This window comes from Petaurus breviceps, unplaced genomic scaffold, assembly GCF_028583685.1.
Source record: "Petaurus breviceps papuanus isolate PSGF00001 unplaced genomic scaffold, PetGlider_PUasm1.0 551, whole genome shotgun sequence".
Taxonomy (NCBI): Eukaryota; Metazoa; Chordata; class Mammalia; order Diprotodontia; family Petauridae; genus Petaurus; species Petaurus breviceps.
In genome coordinates, this window is record NW_027186372.1 from 22,361,110 (window position 1) to 22,376,062 (window position 14,953).

General features: G+C 38.8%; 1 protein-coding gene across 22 annotated transcripts in view; it reads left to right on the top strand.

Annotated features, from left to right (window-relative positions):
- The window catches only part of ATP10B (ATPase phospholipid transporting 10B (putative)), a 326,335-nt gene that overhangs the window by 209,223 nt on the left and 102,159 nt on the right, over positions 1-14,953 (top strand). For all 22 annotated transcript variants that reach the window (XM_069102445.1, XM_069102457.1, XM_069102453.1 and 19 more), the window contains one exon: positions 1,825-2,029. In XM_069102445.1, the coding sequence (XP_068958546.1) occupies positions 1,825-2,029 (205 nt within the window). The remainder of the gene's footprint in view (positions 1-1,824; positions 2,030-14,953) is intronic.

The following is a 14,953-nucleotide window of genomic DNA, read 5'->3' on the forward strand; positions in this document are numbered from 1 at the left end:
CATTTTATACTGCCCATATCTTGGTTTTATAGTTGCTTGCATATAGTCTCCCCATTCGACTGTGAGCTTCTCAAAAATAGAAATTGTGTTTTATAATTCTTTGTATCCTCAATTTAGCACAATGTCAGGCACATAGCAAACGCTAAATAGATCCTTGTAAACTTTTAGCTGTGTCCCACTATTAAGATGCGGATCATTCTCATACATGGACCCTAAGTACTATCCTCCAACCACAAGAAGGTAGTTTCAATACTGCAAACTCCAACCCCCAAAAACCAGATTTCTTGTGCCCAACTTGGAAAGACCAGTGAGCCAGCTGAGGTGATTGCCCAATAAGTGATGGAGAGCAGTGGCCTGGAATTAATCACTATATTCTCATTCAAGAGTTAGAGAGAACAGAAAGGATGTGTCAGCCATAGATAGGCAGGTCTTTCACTGGAGCCCTCTTCCAAGATATCAGTGAAACTGACTGATATGGTACGATAGTTAGGTGGTAACGTTTTCCCCGTAAGAGAATAAACAGGCAATAAACTAGTAAATCACTTTTTGAAGCAATGAAAACCCATCAGTTAGGGAATGGATGAACAAATTTATGGTATATGAATATGATGGAATATTATTGCGCCACAAGAATTATAAAAAGGTTACTTTGGGAGAAATCTGGAAAGAATTGTACGAATCAATGGAGGCTGAAGCGAGCAGAATCAAAAAAGCAAATTATACTATCACCACCATAAAGACAAACTTTGAAAGATTTAATACCTAAAGCATGGAAAATCCAACCACAACTCCAAAGTGATAAAGCATGCTATTCACCTCTTGACAGAGAGGTGATAGCCTCCAGATGCAGAATGAGATATACATTTTTTTTTTTTGCATGACCCACGGTGGGGATTTGTTTTGCTTGACTAATTCACATTTATTACAAGAGTTTTGTCTCCCTTTTTTTCCCAAGGAGAGAAAATAAATGCTTGTTAATTTTTAAAAGTAAAATAGGTTAGTGAAAAAAAGAAATTAAAACAATAAATTCTCAAACAGACCTGGAGTAATTCCCCCAAAATTAACAAGTTGAGGGATGAGTATAAGGTGACAGTAGGTTACAAGTTTCCTCTATCTGTTGAATAATAAGGGAACCATCTTCAACCTAAAGCCCATTATAGCAGGGTAGTCACACTAGATAAGGGTAAAGAGGAAGAAAGTCTGGTTGGGTATATGTTTGTGTCTAACATCTAACGTGAAGTTATCTAGAAATCCAGGGCACCCAGAATGAAATTTTTAGTGATATCTTCATCTTGATAAGGATGGAGGGACACAGGAGGAGGTCAGGGAGTACAGATCTGGGACTAGGAAATCAAGGCACAAAGAATTTAAATGACTTGACCAGGGTTACATTGCTAGTAAGTATCTGAGGTAGGATTTGAATCCAAGTCCTACTGACTCTAAAGTCAGTGCCCTATCTACTTCCCTATGCTGCTTCTCGCTGAGACATTCAGAGTCATAGGCATTCAGTAAATGTGCAATATTGATAACAATAATGATGATACACTTCCTACTTGTAGCTTTTTGGAAATAAGGCCCTTACTTTGACCTACAATGAGTCTAATGGTGAGAAATACCTGATAGGAAGGGAAGATAGGGCCATGGCAAGGCAGCCAGGGAAATATTGGGGAGGTAAGTAAAGCCCGTGTCACCCCATAATGACTTACACCCACATACATCCTTACTTAAGGCTCTTGCTGACTCCAGCTTACCCATTTCCATTTCCTGAGGGGCCCCAATGCCCAGATTTTCCAAACTTTGATGCCCTTTTTCCATCGTTCCCAGGAAGGAAAAAGACTACATGCAGAGGCATTGGAAGGATGTTCGAGTGGGAGACTTTGTCCAACTTCAGTGCAATGAGATCATCCCAGCAGATATTCTCTTACTCTTCTCTTCTGATCCCAGTGGAGTCTGCCACCTGGAAACTGCCAACTTGGATGGTGAAACCAACCTCAAACAAAGGCGTGTTGTGAAGGGCTTCTGGCACCAGGTAGGGTTCTTTCTATGGTCTTCAGCATTGGTATAAAAGGAAGAAAACACCCAACTCCCTGGAAAAGTAAATTGAATAATTGGAAAGAATTTTGATGGTATGGTTTGGATAAGCTTCTAAAAAGAGGAACTGTGTTTTATAATTCTTTGTATCCCCAGTTTAGCACAATGCCTGGCACATGGCAAATGCTAATAGATCCTTGTTAACTATTAGCTAGGTCCCACTATCAAGATATGGATCATTCTCATACACAGGTCCTGAGTATATCCTCCAACCACAAGAAGGGAGCTTTGATAATGCAAACTCCAATGCTGCATTCCTTATGCAAATCACATCCATCATAAAAGACCCAACCTCAATCTCACCTTCTTTCATGGAGTCTTCTGTGACCAAAGCAGACCCTGGGAGTCTGTCTTTCACTGCTGTAATTCCCATAGCACTTACTTCCTGTACCACTAAAGTTCATCTACTGCCTTTTATTATTGTTTCTGTTTTCATGCAGAGCTGAGGTAGTTTTTAGTTTCTATGACTGCAAGTCAATCATTCCTTGCTTCCTGTACTGGTCACAGCGATTTAAAGGCTTGTTCTCCCAGCTCTCTACCCTTGGTTCTCTCCTTGACTCTCCTTAGCTCCCTGAATTGCTCCTATATTTGCTGAGAGTTAGGGAAAGATCTTAGCTTTGTTCACAAAATCATCTCCCAAAAGAAAGGGGGAAGAGGATCTCAGATCTATAACTAGAAATTTTCATACCTGGGGCAAATTCAGTTGATGAGAAGGGTAGAGAAGGAAGAATGAGAAAAAACATTGCCTATGGCCAGCTGCCTAGGTAAAAAAAAAAATTGTCTCATAAAAGTAACATCTAATTCTTCCTTCTGTACAATAGGTCTGTAGTATATTCCTATGATGGCATTACTACTGCTTCTCTTTTTCTCTTCAGCCCAGCTTTTTTTTTTTACCGTGTTACTTACCTCAGATTACTCTACCACCTAATTTATGTTTTCCATTCTGTTCCTTTTGAATAAGGTACCATTTTCAGAACCATAATCCAGTTGAGTCACATTCTCTTAAGTCTCAGTGATATTTATGTCAGGCTTGAACCTTTTCATTAATATGTTTAGTTCACTCTATTATTCATATTTTATACAGACACATAAGGCCAAGTATTTCATTGCTGGACCTCTTCCTGGCTATTATCTCCTGTGAATTACTGTCTCCCTCCGTCTCTCCCTCTCCTCTCTCTATCTCTGTCTCTCCCTCCCTCCCTCCCCCTCTCTCTGTTTTATCAAGAGTCCATCATTCCTTCATGATACTGAGTAAGTAACAGAATATAAAGCTAGACAATGAGTCATCTCAATTTACTTACCCAAGTTAGTCAGTGAGTGTATTGTTATGCCTAAGCATGAATGGCCAGTCCCATGCTCTGTTTTCTTCTGAAGTTCCTCCAGTTGGAGAATTTTCATCATTAATCCCTTCACTAGCTTCCATTGTTCAGTCCTTAGGTAATGACCAAGCCTTCATGACCCCATGGACCATACTGTCCATGGGGTTTTCTCGGCAAAGATACTAAAATGGTTTGCCACTCCTTTCTCCAGTGGATTAAAGCAAACAGACATTAAGTGACTTGCCCAGGATCACACAGCTAGTAAGTGTCTGAAGTCATATTTTAATTCAGATCTTCCTGACTTCAGGTCCAGAGCTCTATCCACTGAATCACCTGTGTGTAAATCTCCATAGCAGTGGACTAACAGGCATAGTTTCAAACCAATGTACATAGTAATTTCAATTCTCATTCTTCCCTTTTACTTTGAACACATTGTTCCCATCTTAATGGTACAGAAAGGTTCTAAATCTGGCTTTCAATGTATCTCAAGTTTACCTTGACAACTTGACAAAATCTATGTGTTTTTTCATCTTTTTCAATATATTTTCAGCATGTTAAGTGGCAGGTGATGTGAAGGACAAAAGAAATATCAATCAACTCCCAAGGAAAATAGATTTTGCTGATATTAGCTTGCCACCATCCTGATAGACTAAAAACTATTTGATGGGCAGATAGAACTTGGATCTTAGGATCCAGTCTAATTCTGTACCTAGTATTGAAAAAGGGATGGCATAGAAGGAAAGCAGTAGGTTAAGAGTAAGATTGACCTTGGCAAGTCTGAGTGACCTTGGCAAGTAACTTCAGAGAAGGTCTCCATCCTGTGATTCTCTTACTTCCTCATCTATAAAATAAGAAAATTAGAGTAGATTTCTTAAGTCCCTTCGTCTAAAATCCTGTGATTCTATAATGATCACATTTAATTTAAATACCTATATTAATGGTATATCCCAATCCCATTCAACACAAATCATTTCTTAGTTCCCTGTTACTAATAAAATTATTGTAAACTCAAATGTACCTGAGTATCTAAGTCTATCCAGTCAAATTTCAAAGTTAATGAAGCTTTTCTTTGAGGTCTCCTGCTCCCCTTTCCGTATGCCTTTCCTACCTTTTGATCTCTCATGCCTGTCCTCCCAATTTTACTCAGAGCTGGCACTACAGACAAAGAAATGTTCTTTATCAGAGAAGCAAATATGGCAGCCTTTGTCTTTGGTAAGAGACTGAAATTCTCTCCTTTAACAGACTGCCAAGTTGAGAGCACTCAGAGTTTAAATCTTCAAATTAACACCCTGGAGAGGACCAGTCACTACATAGCCAAGAACCTGATTTAGTTTTTATAATTATAATTTCAAATTAAGCATATTCCTGGACATCCATAGCCCAACCTATGGGAATTCAGGGCTCATTTGTTGTAGCTGGCTTCAATCACCTCCAGGACTTCAAGGAACATAATCTATTAATTTAATAATTTTATTCATCTATTTATTGCCCTGTTTAAAGACTACTTTTTTTTCTTTTAACTAGATTCTCATTTAATTGATTCCCATTTCTCCTACAGTTAGCTCTTTGGAGGACATTTCACCTAATTAGGCAGTTTTTGGCTGGGATTCTCTCAACAGAAAATCTACATGACTTTCTAACTACTGAGAAAGCTGATTGCCTTTTCAGATAGAGATTTAATAGCATAATAGAAAGCATACAACAGTCAGTAGGGAATCTAGGGTCTTTTATTAGCACTGCCACTAACTTGGCCATGTGACCTTGGCCAAGTAATTTCACCAGATTTTAATCTTTTCACTGATAAAATGGGAGAGGATAGAGTAAAGAGAACAATATATGTACATGACTGTAATAATGTGAATGAAAACAGCATAAAAATGTTACAAAATCAGAATATTTTCAATGATTAGTCTTGGTAGAGAGACTAGGGACTATAGGAAGAAAACATCACACACTGTAAAACATGGTCACTTTGTCTATTGGGTTTAGCTCAAATTTTAAGTAAAGAATTGAGGACAGTATTTTGAGAAATTATTCTGATGTTAAAATATATATAAATGATTAATTTTCAAAGTCACTAAATAGGATGAAGGGATGATAAACTAAATGATCCCTGAGTTTACCTTCAGTTCTCAATTCTATTTTAATCTGTGAGAATCTTTCATTATAAATCTCTTGTTTCTTCTTTGTGAACAAATATTAAATAAAAATGAGCCAATGATTCTAGCATTGCAGGCTGAAAAAAATTTCAAGGAAATGACTTCTTTTGGGGCAGGGAAGAGGTGATCAGCATTAAGTGACTTGTCCTGGGTAACACAGCTAGAAAGTGTCAAGTGCCTAAGGCAAGATTTGAACTCAGGCCAGGTCCTTCTGACTGCAGTGCTCTATTACTGCCCCAAGGAAATTACTTCTTCATAGTGTTCTGTTCTTCCTGGGTCAAAATACTTATGAGACATGCCATACAGTCTATCTTGAATTTAGATTGCAGAGCTACCTAGATTACAGTTATGGCGCCTTAATTTCCGTGGTTCTGGCCTTGCCAAACCAAATCTACCATGAGCTAGAAGGGACTTCAGAGACCACCTAGCCCAAGCCCTTCCATTTACAGATGAGGAAACTGAGGCTGTTAAGTGATGGCAAACTCCACAATGCATTTTCAAGGTTAATTCAGACTCACTCTGGGACGGTAAGCAGATTTAGAATATTACTGATATCCATTTAATTACAACCAACTCACATGGCTAAGTTGCTGGCAGTGCCAATAAAAAACCTCAGATTTCCGGATTCTGATTCTTAGGTGTTTTGCATTATGCTATTGAATCTCTATCTGAGAAGGGAATCAGGTTTCTCATTAGGTTAGAAAGGCATGTACACTTTCTATTGGAAGAATCTCTAAGTGCCTAAGACAAAAAGGGAAGTCTTCTTGCCTCTTTCCCACTTTCCCTTCATCCTAATCTCCTGTCCTTTAGCTAATCACATAGATAGGTGTGAATCAAAGCAATTTATACAACACTCTTGACAAAAACTTCCCCAATCAGAACCAGACAGTGCTTTGCACTCTGCCCAGTTATTATCTTGAAAGTCAGCTCATTCCAAGTGTGACGGTTATAAAGTACAGGCAGTTTTTCAGATACGATTCTTACAAGCCAGGTAAGTTATTTAGGAGCATTTCTAGTCTAAGAAAAAGGATACATTAATGCTGGGAGCAAAAACTCCAGCACTTAGAAGATCACCAGAAAAGATTTGAAGAGTCTTTTCCTTGCCTTGACAATCTGATAAGATATTACTTTCCAGATGCCTTTGTTCCCTGTTGTGCTACTTTCTTCTATGTTTGGCCTGAGCTAAAGCTCCTATCCCAACAGAGCCCCCCACCCCTTTAGGGCATCTGTCAGTGGGACGTTATCCTGATATTTGGGTGTTACCAACACCCAAATCAAAAACCTAGGCACTTTTTTTGGAGGCTCCTTTAATTGGGGTATGAGCAGAGAATACAGTTGGGTGCTCATTTTTCAATCAACAAAATAAAGCAGAAGCAAATCTTATATCTAAGTAAAGAATGCGTGCAGAATGAGCTAGATAGATTTCAGAGTAAATTTTTAAAATCCTGATAATCTATACATTTGGGGGGTCCTCAGAGCTAGGGACAATGCTGACCCTCATGATGATAGTACAACCCTGGACGAGGGTAGATAACAAACAACCTAGGTCTACTCTGAAACAGAAGGAGATTTGACTGTCTGCCTTCTAAGGGACTTTCTAGCACAATCATCCTAAGATTCTAAGTATCTACTAGAACAGTAGGAATCCCTTATGTTTATATTGTAATTTAGCTCTTTCAGAGCATGTTTTCACCTCTATTATCTCACTTGAATCTCATAATAACCCCATGAGTTAGCAGCCCATTTGTTATTATCCCTTAACTCTCATTCATCACCTTCCATAGTAATGGTGCCCAAGATGGGGAGTTTCTCAGACAATCTGTGATGTCCACTTAATATGGTACCTGGCATACTGTAATCATTTAATCAATGCTCTTTGACAAACTTACTGCAGATTCTGTGCAGCTTTATTTACTAAGCAGTGGGCAGGTGCTTGAAGCTCAGCTCAACTGCATTGATTTTTGAGGGACCTCTATAACATGAAACACCACCCAACCATCCTCATGAGTCTTTTGCATTTACCTCTTCTATGTTCAGTTTCATAGGGATCATAGCTTGAAGGAGCCTCAAAGCCCACCTAGTTCAATCCCTTCATTTCACAAATTAAGAAACTGGGACCCAGATTCAGTGACTTGTCCAAAGTCTTAAAGTAGGATTTAATCTTAGGTCCTCCAACTGCAGAGTCAGCCCTTTTTATACGGTACCACACTAATCAGATGTAGTATCTGATCCAGTTCTTTTTTTTTAGGGTCTCATTCAAATTCCTTTGCAAAAGGGAAGTTTCCCACCAAACAGTGCATACTGTTTGCCTATGTAGTATCCTCCTATATTTTCTTTGTGGGACCTTGCAGTCAACCTTCTTTATATTCAAATGAATGACCCAATGAGTCCTATCCCAACTCAAAATTATTCTAATTTTATAGATGAGAAAAAGTGACTGGTCCAAAGTCATAGTGCTTCTGAGAGATAGGACTGAAAGAACCAAGTTCTTCCAATTCTTAGCCAAGTGATTCTTGGTGGTACTACACTTTGCTGCCAGGCCTGGTGTGGGATATGGAAATATCTAAGACAATCTTAGTCAGAGACAACTAGGTGGCAGAGTGGATAGAGCACTGAGCCTGAAGTTGGGAAGACCCAAGTTCAAATCCTACCTCAGACACTTACTATCTATGTAACCTTAGGCAAATCACTTAGCCTTTGCTTGCCTCAGTTTCCATATCTATGAAATGAGGGTAGTAATAGCATCTTCTTCCCAGGGTTGTTGTGAGGATCAAATGAGATAAAATTTTAAGTCGCTTAACACAGTGTCTGGCATATAATGTTACCTATTATTGTTATCACCATCATACTCCAAAAATGTGAGCTCTGACTGGAGAGAAATAAGTAAACGTGAAAAAATCACTAACAGTATAGAGTTCCACTACAGCAAAGGGGACGAAGTATTGGGGTTCCAATGCTGTCTGTGACATCTACCAGCTGTGTGGCTCATAGGCAAGACGCTGAATCTCTTGGAGTCTCAAGCTCAGGTCCCCTCATGCACAAAATCACTCATCTTTGGTGTCTATGAGTGCCAATGAGTCACTCTGACGTTAAGTACTGTAAGAGTACACAGATGGGAGAGGTTCATTTTAGGTTGGAGGAGTCAGAGAAAACTTTACCTAGGAGCTGAGGCTTAAATTGGGTCTCAAACAATTGGTCATATTTGCCTGAAATGAAATGAGGGGCCAGAGAACTTCATATGGAAAGAGCCGCCTCAGCAAAGGTATAGGGAAGGCAAAACATATGCAGGGTATGATACGCGAAGTCTGGTTTGGCTGGACAGAAATTTGTGAAAGTAGTGAGAGCTGGGGAGGCTAGGTGGTGCAGTGAGCAGAGCGCTGCTCCGAAGCCAGGAGGGCCTGAGTTCGAATATGACCTCAGATACTTAACAAAAAAAAACTAGCAATGTGACCTTGGTCAAATTACTTAACTCCAATTGTCCTCCAAAAAGCAAAACAAAAGAAAAAGAAAGAAGTGAGAGCCAAGCCTGGGGAAGTAGGGTGGGGCTAGAGTAAGAGAAAGTACATGTAGGCCCAGCTGTCTGAAGCCAAGGAAGGTTCCTTGGTACTGTCTAGATTCTCCCGCATTAATTGGCCCAATTTTAATAACTGAACATATAGATGGGGAAAGGAAATTATTCTCCTATTTGCTAAACTATAAGCTCCAAAAGAGGATCTCCCTGAGCCTAGTACAGTGCTCTACACAGTAGGTGTTCAACAATTGTTTGCTGGTTGATTGATAGATGAATTAATTACTTCATTTGCTTTTCTAGCTTGAGTAGCTCTGGTTAGAAAGTCATCACCCTGGTTCTGAGAACCATAGTCGAGCCCACTAAATAACAGATATCCTGGGGATCCCATCCCCACCCATCTTCTTCAAAAATTAGCCCCGATATCAAACCAATTATATCTCTAGTCTTCATTCTCTCCCTACCTGTGACATGTCTCTTTTTCTGCAGCCTACAAGCATAGCTATATCTCTCCCATCCTTTAAAAGAAAACAAAAAAATCTTCATTATCTGACCACCCCTGCTATCCATCAATTCTGCCCATTTCACCTAAGCTTCTTGAGAAAGCCAACTAAACTACGGGCCTCCATTTCCTCTCCTCTTAGTAAATTCTAAACCATCTTCAAATCTGACTTTGACTCCATCATTTATCCTAAGTTACTGGCAATCCCTTCACAGCCACATCTAATGGCCTTTTCTCAGTCTTCATCATTCTTGACTTCTCCATAGCTTCCAAAACTATCACCCTCTCCTCCTAGATGATAATGCTCTCTGCTCTTGGGTTTGACTGCTCATTCTGTCTCCTTTGCTCTATCTTTATCCAAGTAATACTGGGGTTCTGTCCTGGCTCTTCTCTTCTCCCTTTAAACTATCTCAGTTGGTGATCTCACCAGCTTCTATGAGTTCCCTTATCATCTAGTCAGATGATTGCTGGATCTGTACATCTAGCTCTTATGTCTCTTGAGCTCTGGTCACACATCTGTCTTTTGGGCAACCTCAAACCAGATGTCCTGTAGGCATCTCAAACTCTTCATCCTTTCTGTCACCACCTTCTCTCTCAAGACAGAACTCATTATCTTTCCCCTCTTCCCAAATACCCAGTATTTTCAAGGGCACCAACATTGTCCCAGTCATCCAAGCTCACAAACTTGGTGTCATCCTCAATGCTTCACTCCCACTCACCCCACATATCCAATATCTTGTCAAATCTTGTCATTTCTGCCTTCCCCAAATCTCTCAGATATCCATGTTCTAGTTTGGGTCTGACTCAGACCCATTTTCTGATAATTTAGGTTAACAAATAATAAAATTATTTTTAATCATTAAATAAAATGAATAAAATGAAACACCACTCAACAATTAGCAAAAGAGACTTATTTAGCCATAGCGGAAAAAGGATGCTCAACAAGGTTAGGACACCACTAGTTGATCTGCCAGGTGAACAAAGCTACCCTGCCCAAGTTACCCATGGTAATCTACCAGCCAAGTGTCAGAAAGCCTCTTGAGTTCTCTGTGGCTTCTTTGTTCTCAGGAAATGATGTCTCATCAATAAACTGTTTTTACTACCCTGAACTAACCAAGTCTGAAGGAAGGTTTTAAGGAAAAACTAGCCTGACTTCCATGGGAAGGAGAGCAGTTAGGATATTACTCCTACCACAGGGGCCCTTCTGTCCATTCATATGACCATCACCCTAGTATAAACCTCAACCCCTATCATTTGAGCAATGACAACAATCTTGGTCCATTATTATTACTTTGTCACTCCCTGCCTTAAGAATTCCCCACTCTTATCCACCCTCCCTTCAGCTGCCAAAGTGGTTTTCCTAAAGTGCAACTTTGACCATGTCACTCTACTATTCAAAAAATTCCAGTGGCTCCCAATTACCTTCAGGATCAAGTAAAAGCCCCTCTATTTAGCATCTAAAGTCCTTCACAACCTTTTCCCTTGCTACCTTTTCAGTCTACCTAGACTTTATTTCCATCTACAAACTACATAATTCACCTATGCTGTTCTACTTGTCAATCTTTATATGATATTCTATTTCTGGAATGTTCTCCACCCTTTCTGCCACCACCTTCCTGACTTCCCTGGCTTTCTTCAAGCTTTGCTTTAAATTTCACCTTCTGAAATGGGCCTTTTCTAGTCCTCCCTTCTGCTAGTTCCTTCCCTCTGAGATCATCTCCCATTTTTATTACATATTTCCTGTCTGAACATAGTTATCTACATGACTTCACCACGATAGTAATGAGCTCCTTGAAGGGATGGACCATGTTTTTTTGTGACTGGGATATATAATAAATGTTTATTGACTCAATTACAGACTGAATGGCATAGTTAGTGAGAATTAGGTTAACCCCTAGATTAAGTCACCCAACAATCATGGTGGTATTCCTGTCCTTTCTGTAGAAAGAATCTGAATCATAGAAGCAGAGAATTTCAGCTTGAAATAGAAACTTAGAGTCTGGTCAGACCTAAAAGGGGGTCTTCTACCCTTTGCTGAAAAACCTCCAAAGAAGAAATACATTTGACCTCCCAAGGCAGCCCATTCACATTTGAAGAGCTCTAATTGTTATGGGGGTCTTCTGGACAAGGAGTCCAAATTTGCCCCTTCTCAAAACTTCCACACATCATTCCTGGTTCTGCCCTCTGAAGCCAAAGGGAATAATTGTAAAATAGCTGTTCCAGATGACAGTTCTTTACATGATGGAAGGTAACCTGCATGTCCCATTTCTAGTCTTCTCTTCTCCAGGGTAAATATCCCCATTTCCTTCAATTTATACTCACATGACACGGACTCAAAGCCCTTCCCCCTTTTTGATGACAATGCTCTAGACATTCCCTAACTTTTCTAAACTATAGTGCCCAAAATTGAACCTAATACTATAGATATGGTCTGAACCTGGGCAGAGTATGGCAGGACTGTTATTGTTCCATCATTTCAGTCATATATAACTCTTCATGAGCCTGTTTGGGGTTTTCTTGGCAAAAATACTGTAGTGGTTTGCCATTTCCTGCTTCAGCTCATTTTACAGATGCATAAACTGAGGCAAACAAGATAAAGTGACTTGCCCAGGGTCACACAGCTAGAAAGTGTGTGAGGCTAGACTTGAACTCAGGTCTTCCTGACTCCAGACCTGGTGTTCTATCCACTGTGCTACCTCATGCCCTAATAGCAGGACTATCATAGCATTATTCAAGGAAGTTGTACCTTTCCTAATATAACCCAAGATTATATTATATTCTTTAATTGTCATCATCACAGTTAACTCACACAGAGCCTGATGTAATAAGTTCAATATCATGCTCAGACCTTGCCATTAACAAGAAATCACCCTTCCATTTGTACCTGCTGTGAGATATCCTATACAGCAGTGGCAAACATTCATATCCCTGTTTTATGCTTCACTTGATGTTAATCATGGGAGCATTGTTAACTACAGTATTTATCCAGGACTTTTGTGTAATATTTACATATGCATGAGAGACTTCTTGTTGAGTCTTAAAGATTTTATTTTGCTCTAGTGAATCAAATCTTTTTCTTTTTGAAAATCAGCAAATAGTAAGCACAGTAGGAACCTATATTTTTGCACCCTTAAATCAACTATTTGACAAAAGATATGGTATGTAATTAAATATCATTTGTAAAAATCTTCTATTCCTTTCTAATGTTTTTATCAAGGATACCATATAAATATCTATGTATGTATTTATGCATGAAGATCACTTTCATAAAGATGCTTCTAAAAATTAGACAGACATTAAATTAGACAATAGACATTGTCATTGATGTCCTCTCAATCAATTTTTTAGGATATTAATATCTTTCCATTCCATTGGTATCTTCTACTTCCTGAGATACCTTGTAAAGTGATCTTTCAAGGCTTCCAAAATTGTATTGCCTCTAGCATCAGTATTTTTGGTGTATTATTACTCTGATACAACCATTCTTCCCAATTCTAGCTTCCTAAGTGTTATTTCTACTTCAACATATATCTCTTTGGAGACTGAAGTGTTCAAGTCCAAATGGAGTTGATATCTTTGTCACTGATGAATGGAAATAAATGCTTATAGAAATGTTGATGGATTCGTTACATTTTACATCTTTTTGTTTTTATTCTGCCATTTTCATCTAGGAATGTTCTGGGGTTGGAGCCACTCTTTTGGGTCTCACATCAAGTTTTCTTTAGACTTGATTTTGCTTCTCCTGTTTTTTCTCTTTTATAAGATGTTGCTGCTAGGAACCTTCCTTCAAAAGTTTTTTTTTTTTAATGAGCTTATATCCTTAATCAGTGTTTCACTTCACAAGATCAAATGTTGGACAACTAAAGCAGTGTCTGAACTCATTTGAATTCCTTATGGAAACTGCTGTGTATCAGTTAAACTCTTGCAAGAAATGGTGATAAATGATAGCAATATCCCTGTCTTTTTTCTATTTCCCACATTTCAACTTCAGTGGGATAGTTCAGGTTTAAGCTATTGTAATTGTTCACAATGTCTTTTTTTCTCATCATTATCATTTTTTCTAATTTGATTTTGATTCTTTTGCTCTAAGTAACTGAGGATCTAACTGCATGCAGCTGATTCTGATATGACTCTCATATCAATAAGCATCACTTCCTGTCTGATAATATTGAGTATTTCAGTTGTTGGGGGGTTTTTTTGTTTAATAAACAACAAGTGCTGACCATGTCCCCTCTGACTCTTCTGAAGTACTCATCCCTCATAGGCATGACGCTTCAGAGTAATCTACAGTCCTTTGACTTCTTCCATTTCTTTAACCTAAGCCATACTATACAACATATTTTTCACCATGTAGAAGAGCATGATAGGTGTGAATAGGCTCTCACACATCACAAACAAGAAATTACAAAGAATCAAAACAGAGAATGTCACCAAAGAAATTTATGAGTTAAAAAGAAGATGGGCTGGATACGTGGCAAGAGTTAGGGATAACCCATGGACAGCCTATGTGGTTCTTTGGTATCCTTGATATGTCAAAAGAAAATAAGGAAAGCTTCCAATGTGTCCCCCTGTGGTGGATTATAGGAGGTCTTAGACAAAAGCTGAACAGAATTGGCAGCCATGGATGGCTTGTTAAATGTATTACTTGAAGGAATTTACTCAGTGATGAGATCACCCATTCATTTGAATATGACTACTTTTCACCATCCTCCCTTGATGTACATTCCCCATTGAAGTCAACAAATCTCAAAGTGTATATTTTGTTTAGAAGAACACATTAAATCATTCTTAGGTTTTCTCTTATTCTTTATCCTTTGCAATTATCTTCATGGTCTTCTCTTTGTTTATGCTCATCGTGATCACCACAAGGTGCCCAGTGCAGTAATGTTTTTCTCTTGTTGTCCTTGGGCACACCAGAAATTTATTCCATTAGCTTCTTTGGTTAACACAAACGTATTAGGCAGGCACTATATGCTAGACACTATCCTAAGTTCTGGGGAATTCAAAGGGGGAAAAACAGTTCCTGACCTCAAGGATCTTACATTCTAATGGGAAACACAACATGAAAATAACATAGCACATACAAGATATATGCAAAATATAAAGTAACCTCAGAGAGGAGGAAAACCTGTGATCTTGTCTTTCATTTAGTAATGGCTTCCTTTTGTCTTCTGGGTTCAGTATGGATACTGTTCAGCTCCTTCAATACAATATCAATTCACTGGTCATTAAACTACAGTTATGTTCATGTTTATAGATGGTCTAAAACATTTTATGAATCTTAGTACCCTCTGCCATCTTTTCCACTAATTCTGCCAACAATGATACAGAAACAGAAGGAGGTTGTAGAGGACTAGGAGATTTTTTTTCTTTG